Source organism: Notothenia coriiceps, unplaced genomic scaffold (assembly GCF_000735185.1).
Source record: "Notothenia coriiceps isolate Sejong01 unplaced genomic scaffold, NC01 NC01_scaffold00004485, whole genome shotgun sequence".
In the NCBI taxonomy this organism is placed as follows: Eukaryota; Metazoa; Chordata; class Actinopteri; order Perciformes; family Nototheniidae; genus Notothenia; species Notothenia coriiceps.
Window position 1 is genome coordinate 902,362 of NW_011337186.1, and position 21,085 is coordinate 923,446.

A 21,085-nucleotide genomic window follows, 5' to 3' on the forward strand; every position below is an offset into this window, starting at 1 on the left:
ATTATTCTCAATGCTTGTCTTAAAAACTGTCAAAAGTAAAGCAAAAAACACAAAGCAACTTAGCACTTTTTTTTCACCTCCCAGGTTTGGCCAGTTCATCTCTTCTACTCTTCCCACATTTGCTGTATGTGAGAAGTTTGTCGTCATGGAAATCAATAACGATGAAAAGATAGATGGAGGTAAGGAAAAATGAAAGGATTTGGCCACCTCAACAAGGATGTTATTGCCTGTTTAATAGAAGAGCAGGTATTAAGAATCATATTTGGCGAATCAAATAGATGAATGAATGTTCGGTTATGAGCCGTTTTAGCCTGCTTACAGTATGGTTGAGGAATTCTCTCACTGATATGTCTCTTCCCTTCTGGAAACGTCTATATGTCTCCAGGTAATGACGATGATTTCGGTGGTCTCCTGTCAGCCAACATTATTCTGCTGAGAAACCGACTGCTTGACAACCTGCTCAGACTGCTCTTCACCACCAAAGAGAAGTGCACTGTCAACGCCCAGTAAGTACCGCTAATAGTCCACCTTGATGCTTGGAAAATGTATTGTTCTGTCAGTTTACCACATGTGCTCTCTTTCTTCCCCCTACAGAGCTTGTGAGGAGCTGGTGCGGACGCTGGGCTTTGACTGGCTCCTGATGTTCATGGAGGAACACCTTCACTCGAGCTCGGTCACGGCGGCTCTGTGGATCCTGGTGGTGCTGCTCTCCAACCAGTCCATCCTCAACCGCTTCAAAGAGGGCCTGTGTGGGGGGGGCTGGCTCGACCACACCGACATCGTCCTGACCAATAAGATCGGCTCAGTGCTGGGTGAGTGAGTGCACGAGACTGGGGCGGTTTCCCGACTTCAATGGCGACACAGTTTATTGAACACATTACTAACTCTGAAGTTGGATTCATGAATGGAGGAGGTGTGCTTGATTTACCCTAAAGTGACCCTATTATGCTTTTTGGGGTTTGGTCTTTCCTGTAGTGTGTTCTATAGGTACAATGAAACGTGTTTCTATTGGCTAGCGCTCGAACACATTATACGTGACATCTCTTAAGTGGTTGACCAATCACAACAGAGGCAGCCAGCTAACCAATCAGAGCAGGCTGGGCTCTGGTTTCAGACAGAGGGTGAAAAGAGGTGCTGCAGCACAGGCCGTATGAGAAAAATAAAGACCTTTTTGAACATTAAAGCACCGTAGAGGCACAAAATGCAAATATGAACCTGAAAATTAGCATAATAGGGCCCCTTTAATTGATGCCATAATGTCTTGACACTTGAGCATTTTCTCATCATAAGGGACAGTTTCCACATAGCGCCTTTTTCTGAGGGCTGACATCTCTTTCAAATTGTTTTAAATGTGGTGGGATCAAAAGCCCTCACATTTTCACATCACTGTAGAAATTGGATGTTGTTTTTGACAGTGTCTACTGTATCATAGAAATACCATAAGGCCCATTTCTATGAGCAGATCGAGCACCCTGAATGTTGCTGACAGTGAGTATGTGACTTAAATCTCTGATTTCGTCTGAATCTCGTCGTCCTCGCTCTCCTGCTGTCAGATTAAGTGTTGACAAGCTCAATTGTACAAAGTATGAGAGAAAGCATCTTGCAATAGTTGTTACGGTGAAAAAAGTCTGCAAACAAATATAAAGAAGCACAAACGGTTAATGAATCCAAGGAGGCGAAGCTTGACCTAGTTGTAGAGATATTGTCGTCATAGGAGCAATACAAAAAGTGCTGGGAGTTTATTTTTGATGAAAGGCTTGACGGATGCTCTCCCTAGTGCCTCTTTGGCAGAATAAGGCGCTCTGTGGACACGGGGCCTACAGTCAGAAGCATGTGGTAATAATGTGCACTGTAAATACAGTATGTTGTAATATGGCTCAGCAGACGCCTCTCCTCACTCTGGCAATGCTTTCCGTCGGAGTTGGCCTTCGTTCAGTAAACAGAAAGCTGCGCAGTTTGTGCGCCTCACAGCCAAGGGTTCGTCTTCTCATTTTTTTGCCCCCCGCAATCCCTGCTGCTGGTGCTGCGACTGTAGTCCTACCTGAGCTCAATGCTTCCCAGCCTGGTCACTTTTAACTTAACTTGACTTAAGGCACTGTTATCCTTAAATTCTTTACTATTTAAGACAAAAATGCACTCACAAATGTGCATTCCACTTTGACTAATCATCATCTTAGCGGCATCAGGTTGAGAAGCATTGATTTGGCTTGTAAAAACCTTGCTAATTAGTGCCATGGCCTTACAGAATCACCACTGCTGTAGGATCAGAATGCGTGCTGTCAGGTTGAAGCCCTTACTGTAGATTTGATCCGTAGTCCAGCTCAACCAAGTCCTTATCTTTTGAGTTATTTAGCTGTTACTCAGGTTTAGCTCCTGCCTGATGAGTTAGATACAGGTATGGTGGTCGTCAAGGGCAACCGCGCCACAACGGCCAAAAACACTTGAATTTGGAGAATCGCACTGCAGTTTTAAAACGATGCAAATAAAAAACACAAATGTGCCGAAACACATGAAAAAGAGGGAACATCTTCACCAACTCGACAAAACATGCGCTACTAAAAGCGCTGCATAAACAAAAAGCTCAAAACACGAAACGGGGACACTTAAAAGTGATGCTATGCTTATAGCAGATCTTCAATAATATCGGAAGGAATCATGTGATCACATTGTTCAAATATGATGGTAACATTTACATTTTCGGTACGTTTCCAGTGACAATGACGGTTGGCAACTTTATAATCCCAGAACGTCAACAGGTGCTCTGGTCCCAGCTGTGTGCATCTCTTTTTAGTGTCCCTGTTTCCATTGTGTGAGCTTCTTGCAGCGTTTGTTCATTTGCATGTTTTTTGGTAAATTTGTGTTTTTTTATTTACATCGTTTTTGAAAGTGCAGCGCGTTTCTACCAATGGAAGTTTTTTCTGCCGATTTGCACGGGTTGGCCACCTTAGACAGCGGATCCTGGGTTATTACTGTGACCCCCCTTCCTTGATAAACCTGCCCCCAACAGCTGTATTCAGAGCAGCAGAGATCCCTTAGACAGAAGGCGTATGTCACCTACCGACATGTTCAATATGCTTAACTTGTACCCTCTTCACTCTTCGTCCTCTCCCACTTTTCAGGCTTCAACGTGGGCCGGAGTGCTGGCGGGCGCTCCACGGTGCGGGAGATCAACCGGGACGCGTGCCACTTCCCCGGCCTGCCCGTGCTGCAGACGCTGCTGCCCAAACACACCAACGTGCCGGAGCTCTACTTCCTGCTCATGGCGTTGTTCCTGCAGCAGCCCGTCACCGAGCTGCCGGACAGCCTGCAGGTACATGTCAGTATGCCCAACCTTTTTATTTTTCTAATTATACAGAATTGTACTCAACAAATGAATGCATTGTCCCCTAACTAATATTCTTTACTTTCCTCATTGCACATTATCCCTTACATATACTCTAAATACTCTCTGTTTAGTGTCTGGGCCTACATTCCAAAGCTTCACATACACTGAAAAAACTGTAACGTTGACTTTAGTTAAATGTATTCTGTCAACAAATGTCGGTTAATTAAGTTAGTTGAAAGCAATAATATTACGTTGAACTTAATGATTTATTGAAACACTATAAAATGTTGTTTTATTTCCACTTAATATTATTGCTTTCAACTAACCTCATATGGTTATTTGAAATCAGTTGAAATAATGCATTTGATTAATGGCCACGTTTCAGTTTTTTCAGTGCAATTTATCGTGGTGTCCCATTTCACATATCTCAATGATGTCTTATGATTGTACTTGTATTTTCAATCTGTTGGTGAGGATGTGTGTTTCTGTATTTCCTGTCAGTTTGACCTGGACTCCCTCTGGACGTTCATTTTTGGCATACCAGCCTCTAGTGGGACAGTGGTAGGCTCCATCCACAACGTGTACACCGAGGCTGCCTTCTTGCTGCTGGCCATGCTGCGCAGCATGCTCAACCTGGTGAGGAACACCCTCCAGCCTACACTACACTCACTTACACTAAGATCATTGGAGTGTCATACTGTAAGTCATTTTTGTTGTGGAATAATTTGCTTAGGTATTCAACCTTTGACACAGTTCATCATTTCCTCTTTTCACTGTCTCCTTTCTCATGGCATAGGTCTACGGCCTTGGGTATAGCTGCTATCTCTCTTAAGGAGGGGCAGCTTGGGCGCATTGTTGTTGCCAGCTTATGACCGAGCACAAGTTGACATGAGATAGTTTATTGTTCAGGGACATCTAGAAGCCCTTCTTTTTAGGAACGTAGGTTCCCTGGCGCACATTCCTTTCTATGGGCGACAGCTCTAGTTAGATTCAGGGTCCATATTTGTTTAGTCTCGCTGAGAAAGAATGTTGATTATTACACTCCGAACTAGTTAAAACCTCGAACTACAGAAGAGTTCTTCAGAATTGATTGTGGCATCTCTACCGTGTGGTCAAACCGTGGCCCGTGACATGTCTTGTGAATTCTCCGGCCGAAGCTCCAAATAAACCGTCAGTGTTTGCCATCAAAGCTCCAGCTCTCCTCGTGTCTCTCTGAGTCCTGACTCCAATTGCTTCAGAAGTTTCCCCCACAATTTTAATATCCATGTTATTGCCATTTTCAAAAATAACATAATCATCCTAATAACATATACATTGCAAACAAAAACAACACATTACACACTTGCATAATGTATGTAAATACTGTCCTATGTTCACATATATTGTGTTTTCCTAGAAAGTTGGTCTATTTTTCAGGATTATTGTTCCAATTACATATTTAAGAGACATATTTACACATCTTTTTAGCAATTAAATCCAACACAAACAGATAACATGTCAGTCTATTAGTCATTTTTAAGTGGTGATTTCCCAACAGTTCCTGCCTGGATTCTTTAAAAGCATGATTTTAGGCTCCATTAATCCAGCGAAAATGACTCGACACACATGCTATTTTCATCCTCATTCAAACACACCTGGGAGTTTTCAGTGGCTCTCACAGTGCTCTCTGCTGAGAAGCTACACTCGACCTCCTGGGAAATTAGAGCCTAGCGCTCCCTCGCGGCACAGGCTGCTACTGAACAAGTTCACTTAAATCCTCCAAACCAGTCTAAGATTGAAAAACCAGCACTTTCATTGCTTCTAGATATGAAGCTTGAATAAACAGTTTGTTTTCCTTTGCGTCTCTTTCCAGCCATGGCAGTCAGAGGAGGAAGGCTCCTGGCTGCGTGATTACCCGGTCACCCTCATGCAGTTCTTTAGATATCTTTACCACAACTTGACCGACCTGGCGTCTATGTGGCACAGTGCTGAGTTCCTCTGTGCCCTGGCAGCGACTGTCTTCCCTTTCAACATCAGACCCTACTCCGAGATGGTAAGGCTCTACAATTGTTTTCGGAAGCCATAGAGTGGTGGAAGTAAGCCTCACAAGTCTCCCTTTTAAAAAAATTCAATACAAAAAACAATGGGAGTTTTCCATTGGAATTTCGAATATGCCAGAAAATAAAACGTACACACACGTTTATGATCAGTTCTGTTTAGCAGGATAGCAAGTTATAAATAAATGTTAAAAATCACCCCAATCTTTAACAAGCTGTAGAGTGTCAGTGTCTCAAATGTAAATGCTTCCCTGTAATAAAGTGTCATGTCATGTGTATCCTGCATGATCCTGTTTTTAAAATAAAATCTTGATAAGTTCTCTTCACCCGCCTTCTGTTCCAGGTCACTGATCTGGACGACGAGGCAGGGTCTCCCGCAGAGGAGTTCAAGGCCTTTGCCGGGGACTCCGGTATGAACCGCAGCCAGTCTGAATACTGTAACGTGGGCTCCAAGACGTCTCTAACCAACCACCCTGCCAAAAAGTACGTCTTCGACTTCATGAGGGTCCTGATCATGGACAACCTCTGCATGACCCCGGCCAGCAAGCAGACGCCCATCATCGACCTGCTGCTTGAGGTGAGGACGCACCGTCCATAACTTAAATCCAACAAATGATTCCTTCCCATCATAATTCTTAGTTTATTAATGGTTGCAAATGTGTGTTTTGTGCTGCCAGGCCTCCCCTGAGCGCTCCACCAGAACCCAGCAGAAAGAGTTTCAGTCCAACATCCTGGACGGCGTCATGGAGCATCTTCTGGCTGCTGATGTGCTGCTAGGTAAGACTACAAAAAATCGGGCCCTTTTACTTTTCCTCACCACTCTTCCTTCTTGTACTTAAGTAAAAGTAAAAATACAAGAGAGTAGGGATACTCTGTTACAAGTAAAAGTCCAAAAGTCTTAGCATCAAAATATTATATACTTAAACTAAAGTAACGAAAGTAAAAATACTCATTATGCAAGTCTAGATACTTCACACTGTCCGTTCCTATGTTGTTTCATGCAGGCTTTATAAACGTGAACAAATAGTCCACCACAGTGACAAATATAATACTCAATTACCAAGGTTTGAATGAGAAGACAACTTTTTTTTCCAGCATGGGTATTACATACATTATGATGATTTGGCAGAAATGGCTGCAATGAGCATGCTGCAGGACAGCTTGGACACATTTCTCCGATGGCCGCAACACGAGTCAGCAAATCACAGTCTTAAACCCGGAGAGCTGCAAGCATCTTCAGTTTTCTCTACGGCTTCTTGAGTTATATATAGTCTGCAGTCTATTACAGCAAAGTACAATACACCAACATTATAGGCTATACAAAACATTTATATATATTTTATTTGTATCCTTTAATATGCATCACCTCTGACCTCATTGGCTCTGGTTTCAGACAGAGGGTGAAAAGAGGTCCTGCAGCACACCATTGTGTTGTTTTTAACCAAATATCTCTCAGAGGGGCGTGGGGAATGGCTCCTTATTTTCATCTAAAGCAGGGGTGTCCAACCTTTTTTGAACCGAGAGCTACTTTTAAAGTTGCCAGTCTGCCGAGATCTACCAGTCCAAATAGAGAGTTGTAGCATTTACTGACAGCCTATTACCGGGTAAATATACACTTCTACTTGTATAAAACTGACCTTTGTACGATGAATACTTCATAAAATACTGAAGATCCTTTATCTTACCTCTTTCTAATCTACACACATACAAGTATTTAACTGAAGTTACACAACAGTGTTGTTGATACATAGTTGGAGGTTATTCACACGTCACATACTACAGTGGGTAATGTTTTCAAGAAACATTGAACAGTGCTGCCACACATGACACAGGGAAAAAAGAAAATACATTGAACCCTATCTTTGCCATTATTTAAAAATAGTGTTGCTACAAAAGTATAAATTAGGCTTACTAATAAGACAACTCAGATCTGAAGCTGAACAGGAATCTGCTGCCAAAGTGCAATAAAAAAGACAAAATTAATAGAATCAAACACTTTTTCTGTTGCATTTTAGTAGAGTATAAAAAGAAATTCCTTTAAAATAGGATGCAAGCAACACTAGTTTCTTAACCTGAATTGATAATAGACTATAATCAATTTAAACAGAACAGATCTTAATGTTTGCATTCTTATACCATTTTGTACAATAATTATAATGAATAAGTTCAAACAAACTAAAACTTACAGCTGATTAATAACGGTATCTAACTTGAGTTTTTATTATATCAAAAACCTGTTGAAATGCTACTGTTATTTTTACTGTCCCCCAAAAGCGCGTTGGCAGCCTCCAGGAATGCTTCTTTCACAACTTCGCCGTCTTTGAAAGACTTCATGTGTTTCGCAAGAACGTGACTGACACGATAAGATGCTATGGTAGCAGCCTTGCTCTTGTTGTTGGGCCTGGTGAAAATGGACTGCTGTGCATTTAGCTGTCCTTTCAGGCCCCTCCCCTTTTGGGAGCCTAGGGCAGAATTAGGAAGGAATTCCGTCTCGTAGCGTGTGTGCACTGTTTTGAAATGCCGCTCCTAAATTACCCTTCTTCGATAAAGCCACGCTCGCATTGCAGATGAGACAGATGGACTTTGAATTGGAATAGATACAAAAATAATCATCCTCCCACTCGGAGTGAAAATTATATATTTTGGGCTTTTTTGCTTCTGCCATACTTGCGGTCTTGTGTGTGCGGACTGTCACTCCTGTTGACACGGACAACGTCAGCGAACTAGTTTGGACTGCCCACCAGCCCCGCCCCGACACATGCGGTCACGCCGGCCAATCACAAAGCTTTGATGCGTTCAAGTGTGTTATTCTGGCACAGGAAGATTATGTTACAGGACATTAACAATAAAACAGAATATTGTTGTTCTATTTTTAGACACATCTCGCGATCGACTGGGAGATTCCTGGTTGACTGGTTGGGCACCCCTGCTTTAGATGAAAATAAGGAGCCCCTCCCCACGCCCCTCTGAGAGATATTTGGTTNTCACAAAGCTTTGATGCGTTCAAGTGTGTTATTCTGGCACAGGAAGATTATGTTACAGGACATTAACAATAAAACAGAATATTGTTGTTCTATTTTTAGACACATCTCGTGATCGACTGGGAATCTCCCCGCGATCGACCAGTCGATCGCGATCGACTGGTTGGGCACCCCTGATCTAAAGTAACACACAGAGAATCAGCACTTTGGAAACAGGGCTGAAACCGAGGGGATTATGGGATGCTGCAATGATCTGTTTGGTATTTCGAGCCAAACACTTCAGAGACATGTTTTGAATATGTCTGAGACCTATAATATATTGATGAAAAACAGTATAATAGGGGACCTTTAAAAAGATGATAACATGTCACAGTAGAGCCACAACATCCAAATATGATCCTGCAAACGAGCAGAATAGGGCCCCTTTAAACCCTTTTCATTTCTTCAGTAATGTGATTCTACTGTAAGATGAAGAATTCTTAGAATAGTTGCACAGGAGTCACAGAAAATGGCTGCTGATCGCCTCTCTTGCTGCTCCTCCTCTCAGGTGAAGATGCCTCTCTGCCCCTCAGCAGCGGGGGCAGCTATCAGATTCTGGTCAACAATGTGTTCTACTTCACCCAACGCGTGGTGGACAAGCTGTGGCAGGGCATGTTCAACAAGGACTCCAAGCTGGTGGTGGACTTCATCGTGCAACTCATAGGACAGGTACAAACCAACAAATCTTCAAGATCCAGAATGTGTGTGTATTTGCAGCAATGAGGTTATTTTTGTTGTTGACCAAAGGAAAATATACGAAACATTCAGGTTAAAAACAACATTACTTACAAAACAAATATGTCATACAGTATAAATCAAGGATATTTTTGGACTTACGGTCATAAGAATATATTTAAGGTCAGAAGAGTATAAAGTTAGTCAATAAAATTAAACGGATGTGAATTTATTTGATGTCTGTAAACCTAGCAAGGGTATATTGTATTGATGTCTCTCTATGACAGTTTCCCCTCCTGTGCCTGCAGTGTTGCTGCAGGCATGAGGAGGCCAGACTACATTTCCCATAGTTGAAGTTTGGCTGTGTACCAGAGTCAAATCATAACAACCACACGTATCACTCCGACACACAGGCAGTCTCTCAGGGAAATGAAACAGTCTGTCTGTGAATGTTACTGTGAGTGTCCACTTAATGTAACCAGTGCACACACTCAGCATAAATGAGATAAGCAGCAGCCATCTGACTGCAGCCCTCAGTTTCTCTACCGCCCTCAGTTCCCCCCGTAACAAAGTGACATCACTATGTTACAACTGCGCTTATATTAGCTAGCGCTCCAACACATTTTACAAGATGGGCTATGGGGCGGGACCTCTCTTCATGGTTGACCAATCACAACAGAGCGGGCCCTGGTTTCAGACAGAGGGTGAAAAGAGGTGCTGCAGCACAGGCAGTATGAGGGAAAAGAGCTTTTTGAACATTAAAGCATGGAGACATGTCACAGTAGAGACACTAAATACAAACAACCTGAAAAAGAGCATAATATGTCCACTTTATTGTAGAGATTACACTGACTATAGATAAAACTCCACTTCAAACATCTTTAAAAATGTCCCTTGAACTCCAAGGTTAAGTTAAAAGAAGAGCATTAGAGTCATGTGTTTGGATTTGGATCCTCCTTGTCATGCTTCTGAACAGACTACTGTGCAAGTGAGAAGATTAGGAGATTATGCTCTGAAATCAATGTGTCCAACCATAATGCGTCCTTGTGGCTTGGAAACGTCCTGGAGTGATTAGGGATTAAGAAGCACTTCATGCTGAGTCATGCAGAAGGAATTACAATGTATTTACATTTCCTTTAAATCAGTGGACACATGACACACGTAAGTACACCCAATACAACGGGTGCTTGCTGAATGTGGCAACCAATTTATGAACTAAGTAAGGTTTTAAAATGACTTATTTTGATAGTGCCTTTGCATCTATTGCATCTAAACGACTCAGTAGATATAATATCAATAAAAACTCACGTAGCTGCACTACCCTGTGCAACTTCCAACTTCTCACAAGACTAAACACTGTGACTTTTTAGTTTCCTAAACATCAAATCTTGATGGAAGGAAGCCTGTTTTACAAATATGTATCCACATTAAGTCTTTAAGCAGTTCTCTACTCAGACACAGAAACAACAACACAACAAAGCTACATTCACAACCCTCTGAGGACTTAACCCAGTTCAGCCCTGGTTGCTCAAACAAATCTTCTTTCCCATGCTGAAAGATTTCCACAGCAGCTTTATCCACATGCAGAGCACAGCAGCGTACCAGCCGCACAACTAAACATCTCTTATTTTTACATTATGGCTCTGACCTCCTCCACCTGTTTGTTTTCTTCCTCCTACAGTCCAAGCGGCGTTCCCAGGGTCTGTCCCTGGACACCATCTACCACTGTCTGAACCGGACGGTGCTGTACCAGCTTTGTCGACCCCACAAGACGGTGGCTCAGCAGGTGGCCCTGCTGGATGCCCTGAGGGTCCTGACCGTCAACCGCAACCTGGTGCTGGGGCCGGGCAACCACGACCAGGACTTTGTGGCCTGCCTGGCTCACTGCTTCATCTGCCTGCACAGTGGAAGGTAAGGCCCCGGGGCTAAAAGAGTCTTTCTCTGTACTTGTGTGATAGTGTTTTCTGGCACCATCTGGAATATTCGGGCTCATAAACTGTGTAAGGATGAACTTCACCGCTCAGTCTGACCACACTAACCGGCAGCAAAATGTACCGTCTGCTCGTCGGATCTTCTCAAACAAATGGGCTTTAGGTCTTTGTTATGATAGTTAAAGAGGTCCTATCTTTTGGGGTTTTCCCTTTCCAGTAGTGTGTTATAGGTTTTTGAGAAGACCAGCATACCTTTTTACATTGTTACAGCAAAAGTGAAGATAGAGACAAAGAGATAAAACACTATTAGAAAGGGCATGCAAATAATGTTTATTAAAAATAAATTAACATTCGTACTACATTTCCAATTTACATATTTCACTCAAGTGTTATTGCACAACAGTGGTGTCGTAGTCTGTATTTGTTTGTGTTTTTACATCATTAAATATTGATGTAATTTCACAGCAGGGGTGTCATAGTTTCTATTGTGACGTGTGGGGGTTACCAGGGGACATGGTGGTTGTACAGACCTGCGGTATCTCTCCCTGAGACAACACGGGTGCAGCAACCTGAAGGAGCTGCAATGTGCGGACAGGGTGTCCTGGAGGGGGAGGGACACATTGTCTAGAGGGGAGGACAGCTTTTCTGCCATTCTCCTGTCTCCCACCACCTCCACAGTGTCCAAAGGACTCCTGTCTCCCACCTCCTCCACAGTGTCCAGAGGACTCCTGTCTCCCACCTCCTCCACAGTGTCCAGAGGACTCCCCAGGACAGAGCTGGCCTTCCTTAACAGTCTGTGCAGTCTCTTCCCGTCAGCAGCCGAGATGCAGCAGCCCCAGCAGGCCACGCCTTAAAAGATGGCTGATGCCACAACAGAGTCATAGAAGGTCTGCAGGAGGCCCCCCTGCACCCCAAAAGACCTCAGTCTCCTCAGGAGATACAGTCTGTTCCTTGTAGAGAGAAAGGGAGCAGTGCAGTTATCCGAACAGTCCAGTTTATTGTTCAGATGAACACAAAGGTATTTGTAGGATTTCACAATCTCGATGTCTGCTCCCTGGATTTTCACTGGGAGACTGTTGGTGCCGTCTTAAGTCCACCACCAGCTCCTTGGTCTTCCCTGCGTTGAGCTGGAGGTGGTTCCTCTGGCATTAGTTCCCTGTACTCCCTGTAGTCCTCATTAGAGATGAGGCAGACGATGGCCGAGTCGTCAAGAGTACTTCTGAAGGTGTCAGGTAGCAGTGCTGTGGGTGAAGAGAATGTGCATGTAAATGGTCTGCAAAGGCTACATTGCAAAGTATAGCCCCCCCCCGAAACTCCTCCATTGGACTCCTTTGTTTACTTCTGTAACATAATAACATCACTATGTATCACACACACTTCTATTGGCTGGCAGCATATTGTACATGATATTTTAAGGGGCTGGACATCTCCAAGCAGTTGATTCATCTCAACAGAGCCATTTTAATAATATTTGTTTACATTTGGTTCCTCAGCTCCATCTGTTCTACTCCTAGGGATTATTTCTGAACAGATCTGGCTGTGACTAGTATTATACCATCAGTTTACCACCGACTCTCACACTTGTTTTCTGTGACTCAGACGGTGATTGTGTCAGTGTTTATTTTAGTAGAGTTTGTCCTTTCCAAAAGTGCAGCAGGTGGGTAGAATTAGATTTTCCTAGCCTGCTGGGGACACAATATGCTGTAACACATACGCTGACACTGTACGACTACAGACAGCAGTCTGCAGAGAAGCCAAGCAATCCCACCCCCCCCCTCCACCTACTTCTCTATATGTGGCAGTTTAGCAGCAAGTCTGTTTGTCTCTGCAGCAGCGTGGAGGGCTTCGGTCTGGAAGCGGAGGCCAGGATGACAACCTGGCACGTCATGATGCCCACGGAGAACGAGACGGACACTACGCACAGCCAGGACGTCAGCGAGGGTGAGACACTGTGTGTGTGTGTGTGTGTGTGTGTGTGTGTGTGTGTGTGTGTGTGTGTGTGTGTGTGTGTGTGTGTGTGTGTGTGTGATATGGCGATCAACATTTCTCATTAATATTTTGCCTTTACCAAATATTTTGCTAACTACAATTGGATATGATTAACCCAGATGTGCATTCAGATTTAAATATCTGTTTTCTACATTACACCCATATTACGCTGTTATTACACCAATATTTCACATTGATACACCCCTTTTACACCTTTTTTACACCCAAGTTACACCCATATGACACCATTGATACACCCGTATTACACCCATGTTACACTGTTATTTGTATGATACTGTTATTAGACCCATATTACACCCATGTAAAACCAATATTACTCTGCAACTACACTGTTATTACACCCATTTTACACATGGCCATGGCCTGTCAAATGACTGTATCCTACAGGGTACAGAAACCATGTAAGGGTCAATTGTGCACCCCTATTGTCAACCAACCATCTAAATGATTATCCCCTGGTGAGAAAGCCAAACTTTATACATTTGTTAAAAATTGAAATGTGTTTTTCAAACACATATTCCAAAGTCTTATTGTGTACAATTCTTTTTAGAAACATGTTCTCTTAGATTTGTTAGTCTTAGGTCTATCTGTATAATTTATTTTCTCAAATGTTACTTAAGGATTATTTCCAGCTTCTCATGTCGGACAGGCTTAATTCCAATTAATGAGTGAGACAAATTCGGACTCAAATTCAGCACATTTTTATAGTTTTCGGGATTTTAAAACCTTATTCAAAGCAATATATATTAGTAAGGGTGTCATGATACGTGTATAACATATCTGTGCTTTTTTGTGTTGCAAAAAATTCCAAATCCAAGTATTGTAGGAATAATAGTAAATGTTGTGCTCCCTCCACAGGGCGGCAGCTGCTGCTGAAGGCGGTGAACAGGGTGTGGACGGAGCTGATGCACAGCAAGAGGCAGATGCTTGAGGACATATTCAAAGTGTCTCTTCCCTGCAACGACAGAGGACACGTGGACATCGCCACGGCCAGGCCCGCCCTGGAGGAGCCGGCCCTGAAGAGCTGGCAGAACCACCTGGGTGAGGCACACACACACATCAAGATACAAAACACACTAACTGGCTGTGCACTAGCTCAGTATCTCTGATCCATGTCTGTGAGTTTTATTTCTTACACACTTAAAGGTGGGGTAGGTAAGTTTGAGAAACCGGCTCGAGATACACTTTTTGTTATATTCCATGGAATGCTCTTAACATCCCGATTAGCAATGAATATCTTAAGTGCTTTGACAAAAAATTCATTAAAGTCATCTGTGGAAGCCGTGGTACTGTAAGAAAAACACGACCAATCATTTTTTAGCCGGCCTGGCTAAAATAACTGGATGGCCTACCTGCCTGTCAGCCTTCCATCTGTGCACAAACTTATCTCGTGCCCTCATTGGTCATGTGCGCGTTCGTGTGTGTTGGAGGAGGGGCTCTGTAAGGAAGTGGCAGATTTGTTCCGGCTTTTTATTTTCAAATTCTAGCTGGTTTCTCCAAAATTACCTACCCCACCTTTAATGTTACTTGACAGAATAATGTTCAGTGTTAGCTAGATCTTCAAAATGGACAATAAGAAAAAAATGGTAAGAAAACTTAAAAGACTCATAAAGAATATGCACAATATTAAGTAATTAAGAAAATGTATACGAGAAATCCGTCTTGGAAACAAGCTGTATATTAATAAAAAACAGTAAATATGAAAGTGACAGCAGCCAAAGAAAGGGGAAAAAACAGTTTATTCAAACGACATTCATATTTGAGACAAACATTTAGCCACCGTCACAAATTATTTTATTTTTAAGAGACTGGTATGGGTGCCTTCAAATTGTCTGTGTAAAATGCAACTAGCAACACATAACTGAATATTTAACCCTTAAATGGTTTCCGTGTCCATTGGGATACAGTCATTTTACTGGCTGCTTCCATGTGTAAAATGGCTGCGATAACAGTGTAATACTGGTGTTAGATGGGTGTAATATGCATGTAATAACATGGGTATATTATGGGTGTAATACAGGTTTAATACAGGTGCCATAGGGTTTTAAAAGGGGTGTATTAATGTGTAATACGCATTATAATAACAGTAAAATATGGATGTAATGTAGCAAATAGCAACCTATTGATTGCACATAATATCTATACAGTACGTGATTGTCCATTTAAGGGTTACATAGCTAATGGTTAACACTTTTCCTTTAAAATCCTAAAGAAAATCTTGCAGCTCTTTTTTTGTGTTTTAATGCAGCCATTAGTCATGAGAGAAGATTTTATTTTTACAATTTTGTTTTGGTACAGTAGATCTAACTCATTTTGACTGTTTTCTGCTAAAGACTCAAATCTATGAGATCTATTGTTTCAGTCATCTTTTTACCCAGGTTTCAAAATAACATTTGCTTCATTTGGCAGTTTTACCACAGTTGTAATGTTAAGATAAAACATTCCAAATAATATAAATGTATTTTGTCAGCATCTTACCTTGAACTCATCTTGTTCAAATGGCTTAGTGGGAAAACGCTCATGTAGACGCTTTGTTTTTGTGTGTCTCTCAGTCCATGAGAAGAAGTGCATCAGTCGCGGGGAGGCAGCGGCGCCAGTGACCCAGTCCAAACTGTCCCGGGTCAGCAGCAACTTCGGCCTCTCCAAGCTGACAGGCGTCCGGCGCAACAAGAGGGAGAACAGCCTGAACAAAAACAGCCTGTCTGCACAGGTACACACACAAACAGCTGACACAGCAAATGTACTCATTAAGGCTGCACTATCTGGGAAAAACAAAACTACAATTATTTTTTGACTGATATTGCAATTACATTATAGGAGGTAGTTATCATTTTTAGGGATTCGTTTTTTTAATTGAAGGTCAAGTACAATGTAACAATTAAGACAGTGATCTTCCTTGCATTTAGATTTTTTTTCTTTTTAGTACTAATCCATTCCAAATGAAAATAAATAACATTTAGAAAGAGTGCATAACAGAAAATCCCAAAATGATATAAACAATATTCCTCTGCTTCATGATTCATTCATGGGGGAGTATTTGGTTATTTCGATAAAATATCAAGTACTGCCATTTCTTATATAAACGGCATATATTTGTGTTTAACAGGAGACGTTCCAGTGGATGTTCACACACATTGCTGTTGTTCGAGACCTGGTGGCCATGCAGTACAAAGAATATCAAGAGGTACCGCACTCAACACTCAAGTTGTATTTATTTTTTGTTCAGAAACAGTGTGTTCACAAAGACTTTAAGCTGGTTTATTGCAGATGATTCATTACAGCACCAACTGACAGCCTGTAACCGTGCAGGCACATTTTCACAGGCTAGTGTAGCAGCATGTATAATTTATCGTTTTAAAGTGACTCATCGTTCCCTCCATCTCCCAGCGGCAGCAGAACGCTCTGAAGTACGTGACAGAGGAATGGGCGTCCATCGAATACGAGCTGCTGCGTGAGAGGGGCCTCTGGGGCCCGCCCATCGGCTCCAGCCTGGACAAGTTTGTGCTGGAGATGACGGAGGGGCCCTGCCGGATGAGGAAGAAGATGGTCCGCAACGACCTGTTCTATATCCACTACCCATTCATCCCTGAGCTGGAGCCAAACAGCAACTCAGCACAGGTATTCAGCTTTAAATCTGGATTAGTACGTTGCCATGGTCTCATTTCTGAATATTTGATTGGCCGTGAGGAATGGCACAGTGTGCTGGCATGACACAGTCTCTGCTGCCTGGTAGTCATCTTGCTTTCTGACGCTGCAGGTTTTAATGAGCAGAAGAAGATTTTCATTCAATAATGTGGATGGATCAGTGCAAACACATATACTGACTTAAGCATCACAACCACGGGCACGGGGGTCATGCGTGCGTTCCAGTAATAAATAGCACTATATCCCTGAATTCATTTTCTTATAAAGAATAAACAGATATTTGTCCCCTTGGGTTGATGACAGGAGTAGCTAAGGATGGAGCCACTCTGCCACTATGTGCAGCTGCAGCACCAATCGGGCTCTTACGAGAAATGAACGGTGTGTAAAGACAACGTTTAGAAGCTGAAGCTCAGAAGCACTTCAATGATCCTGTAACATGAGTATAGTTAGCTGCCGTTTGAGAGCAAAGTGAATCAAACACGGTTGTTTTTTAAGGTATTTATTTTCTGATAATGGCTTATGAATAAAACATTTGTAAAGGGACATAACATTAAACCCTTTGAAATAACTTCTCTGTAGATTTAAATGAAGCAGCCATGAGTTCATGGTCATCTTCAGAACCCTTCTGGAGAAACTGACGTCATAACATCCTCATCCTCCCTCTTTTCATGTTCTCCAGCCCTCTCCTCCCCCTCTGGTGCCCCTGGTTCCCTCAGCCCTGGCTGGGGTCCTTGCCCAGGTACCTCCCATGGGATAAAATAATTGCCGTTGATGCCTGGTGTGACCGCATGGTAGAGAGAAACGTGCAAATCAGAATAAATATTTTTACAGCAACAACACAGTAACAATTCCGACTTGTGGTGGAGTTGACAGGACATTTCTCCGTGTGTAAATATATTTGCTTGTATCTCCGTACATTTGCACGTGAACATGCATATGTTCAGCTGACCCAGGACTATTTTGCTGTGACTTTGTTGGGTGGTATCCAAAAAGGCCTCCTGGCTATTGTACAAAAGAGAGTTCGTTTTAATGTTTGTACCAATTGAATGGTAACAATGGACAGTCTCTGCATCACAGCTGTTTGATTGCCATACGTTTGAAACTCAAGCCAGTGAACATCACAATTTGAGAACGAACAACATTGTGATTAATCTAACTATGTGTGACCTATGCATGAAAACAAAATATTCATCATCCCATATTTTTCTTCTAAATCAAGATAATGTCCCTCAGTTGGAAGTGGGTATGATCAGGTCACTTTGAAGGACCTGGTTCAGATGTTAAAGGTCCCATGTCATGCCATTTCTACTGATCATAATTCCATTGTTGAGGTATACTAGAATAGATTTACATTGTGCAATTTTCCAAAATCACATTGGTTTCTCATACAGCATCTCTGTAAAGTATGTGTATTCACTCTCTGTCCTAAACGGCTTGTTGGAGCTCCTGCCCCCCCCCTCCCTGTGAGCCCAGTCGCCGTCTGCGAGACAGCAAGACACAGCGAAACCCAGCCCGAACACACACACACACCCGCAGCCTGGCTGGGCTCACCGCCTCACAGCCTCGCCGCGTCCCACCGTCTCAGGGAGGAGAAATCGGTGGAGCTGCAGCTGAGAAAAGTGTGTGTGTGTGTGTGAGGACGACTTAATGTAACGGCTCCGCGGACGTAACGTAACGGCTCTTTTTTTGTATGGTTCAAAGGCAAACCGTCTTTTAATATTATTATCATCTTAAAACTATCTCAACTTATCCCAAGCCGAATGTCATAGTGTTGGAGTCCACAAACAAGTGGAACTTATGGTGGCCGACCCTAAAAAATGCACTACAACGGCTTAAAACACAAAATGATGTAAATATATAACACAAATGTGCCAAAACAAATGCACATGAAGAAACATCTTTACAAACTTGCCAACACATGCGCAGCTTTTACAAAACGTTATAACCGCCAAACGTCAACAAGCGCTCCTGTCCCCGGTCTAAGTGTTTTGAGCTCCTTGCAGTGTTTTTTATTTGCAATGTTTTGTATTTGCTACGTTTTGTTTATGCAGCGCTTTTAGTCAATTCTGCCATGTTTCGTCAAGTTGGTAAAGATGCTTCTTTATTTGCATGTGTTTTGGAGCATTTGCATTGTTTTTGTTGTAACACGTTGGCCCCTGTGGGCCACCATACTGTATGAACTGTATTAGAGAACTTTTTAAATCCCCGAAATGTACAACAAAATCTACTCGTATACACACAACATATTGAGACATGACTGACTCATTATGCTCATTAAGCATAAGTGTTAATGTTACCAACTCACATCCTTTCTGTTTTGTCCCTCCTCCAGAAGCCTCTCCGTTACCGGCGGGCCATCAGCTACGACAGTAAGGAGTACTACGTGCGTTTGCTGTCTGGAAACCCCGGCATGTACCAGCACTCTGTCGAGCACACCACAGAAGGAGAGACCACCCAGCATGAGCCTGAGCACGGAGAGGACACCATCGCAAGAGTCAAAGGTACAGAGACGACCCCAGGGAATGCTGGCCTGTGACCTGATTTTTGTATTTCTTTTTTTTCACAACTAAAACGATGACGCTAATGAGGTTAACGTCAATCTTCAAAGTACACAGTTGAAATGTTAAAAGTGGACATGATGTAGAGGAAAGTGATCAGATGGGTTGCTCTCATCTATATCCGTGTCTCTAATGAAGTGGGCGCCGTGAGTATTGTAGTATTTTATATCCACTGACTACTGACATCGCCACTAGATGACAATATGACTCGGCCTTCTCATGAGAACAATCACATTTCTGTAATTTGATTGATTGAATTTCAATGTATATTCACATTAGCCAGTTACATTGTGATAGTTGTAATCGCCTGCTGGTTTTTAGATAGCACAACTTTAGTTTGTTTTCCTTCTTGGTTTGTGCTCACACTGAAATCCCTGTTTTCTCCTCCCTGCAGGCCTGGTGAAGGCTCCTCTGAAGAGGTCCCGGTCCACAGCGGACGGAGCCGACGAGGACAGCCAGGACCAGCTTCAGGACCAGCTGCTGGAGTCAGGGGGCCCCGAGGAAGAGCAGAGGACCGACAACACGTCCCTGCTGCGCCTCCTGGAGGAGGGAGAGAAGGTCAGAGAGGGACACAAACACTGGGCATTTAAATCACAACATATCCTTCGGCACACATCAGTGTTAAATACAGAACCTTTTTTTAAATGATTTCGTATTTTGTGTAGAAATGTATTTAGGTTATCTTGGCAACATTATATCAGTGTAGCGTTATTTCTGCACTTTTATTAGTCCCTTTTAAAGCATAGAGCTGCCTGTTTTTAAATATAGACTGGTGGTGTGTGTTTTTCCAAAAACTTGGAAAAAAGTTACTTAGAGTATGTATATATTTCATATTGACATGACTGTACAAACAAATCCAAATATTCCTGCAGTTTGGGAACTAAACACAAATTATTCAAGTAAAAAAAAAAAACCTGCACAAATATATTTTAGGCGACATAAGACTATGGTTAAAATGTCAAAGGTTGTCTATTGGCACTAATAACTGTGCGATCTTCAAATAATACTATATATTATAATACTATCATACATGTAAATTGACAGTGTGTGCCATATCTTTACTGTTAGGGCTTACTATGTCACTTAACTTACATTTACATTTTTGTTTCTAACATCGACTTATTCACAAACGTGCTTTTTAGTTTTTCACCAGCAGTTACTCAGGACATCATGAGCTACACTTTTGGGGTCGTAGTATTCTCTGAAATACCAGAACGAAAAGGTCAAGGAGTGAGACTAGCATACCCTGTCAATCAATAAATCAATCTAGATAATTGAAAAGGAGCAAAGAATAAATAATGTTTCTATGGATAATAAAAAAGGCGGTTGCTAATAAGTGATTCAATTAAACTACTAAATGTGCCGCGCCCTTTACAATGTACCCTGATTTTTCACGATTCTCTAATTCTCTCTTTATCATCAGGCTATTGCTGGCAGCCATGTCCGCAAATACTTTTTTTACAAAAACTTTAGAGCCTTCCCACTTTACACACAAGTAGTGACTTTTTTACTTGAGGGATTTAGACCATAGACTAATGTTTTAGAAACCTTTCTTTCTCTAAACGTAATGAATGCACTTGTTTCCTTTGTTCTCTGTTCCAGATTCAGCACATGTACCGCTGTGCCAGGGTGCAGGGTTTGGACACCAGCGAGGGTCTGCTGCTGTTTGGGAAGGAGCACTTCTACGTCATCGACGGCTACACCATGACGGTGTCCAGGGAGATCAGGGACATCGACACGCTGCCCCCCAAGTAGGTCCAGGCTTCTGTCTACCTTAGTAGCAGAATCAGAACTTTACACCAGGGCTGCATGAAGTCACCCTGGAGCTGCGGCTCACACAGATACTGTACTCTCCTGCCCTGAATAAAGCATGACATCATTCCTC

At 42.5% G+C, this 21,085-nt stretch overlaps 1 protein-coding gene across 1 annotated transcript in view; it reads left to right on the plus strand.

Annotated features, from left to right (window-relative positions):
* wdfy3 (WD repeat and FYVE domain containing 3) overlaps positions 1-21,085 on the plus strand; it is a 65,246-nt gene that overhangs the window by 35,345 nt on the left and 8,816 nt on the right. The window contains exons 16-33 of the mRNA XM_010767574.1: positions 85-179; positions 386-506; positions 595-812; positions 3,120-3,310; positions 3,827-3,961; positions 5,178-5,357; positions 5,705-5,938; positions 6,039-6,138; positions 8,890-9,050; positions 10,738-10,967; positions 12,819-12,928; positions 13,856-14,038; positions 15,550-15,707; positions 16,104-16,181; positions 16,385-16,615; positions 18,975-19,143; positions 19,595-19,758; positions 20,803-20,951. Coding sequence (XP_010765876.1) covers positions 85-179; positions 386-506; positions 595-812; positions 3,120-3,310; positions 3,827-3,961; positions 5,178-5,357; positions 5,705-5,938; positions 6,039-6,138; positions 8,890-9,050; positions 10,738-10,967; positions 12,819-12,928; positions 13,856-14,038; positions 15,550-15,707; positions 16,104-16,181; positions 16,385-16,615; positions 18,975-19,143; positions 19,595-19,758; positions 20,803-20,951 — 2,907 coding nt within the window. The remainder of the gene's footprint in view (positions 1-84; positions 180-385; positions 507-594; positions 813-3,119; positions 3,311-3,826; positions 3,962-5,177; positions 5,358-5,704; positions 5,939-6,038; positions 6,139-8,889; positions 9,051-10,737; positions 10,968-12,818; positions 12,929-13,855; positions 14,039-15,549; positions 15,708-16,103; positions 16,182-16,384; positions 16,616-18,974; positions 19,144-19,594; positions 19,759-20,802; positions 20,952-21,085) is intronic.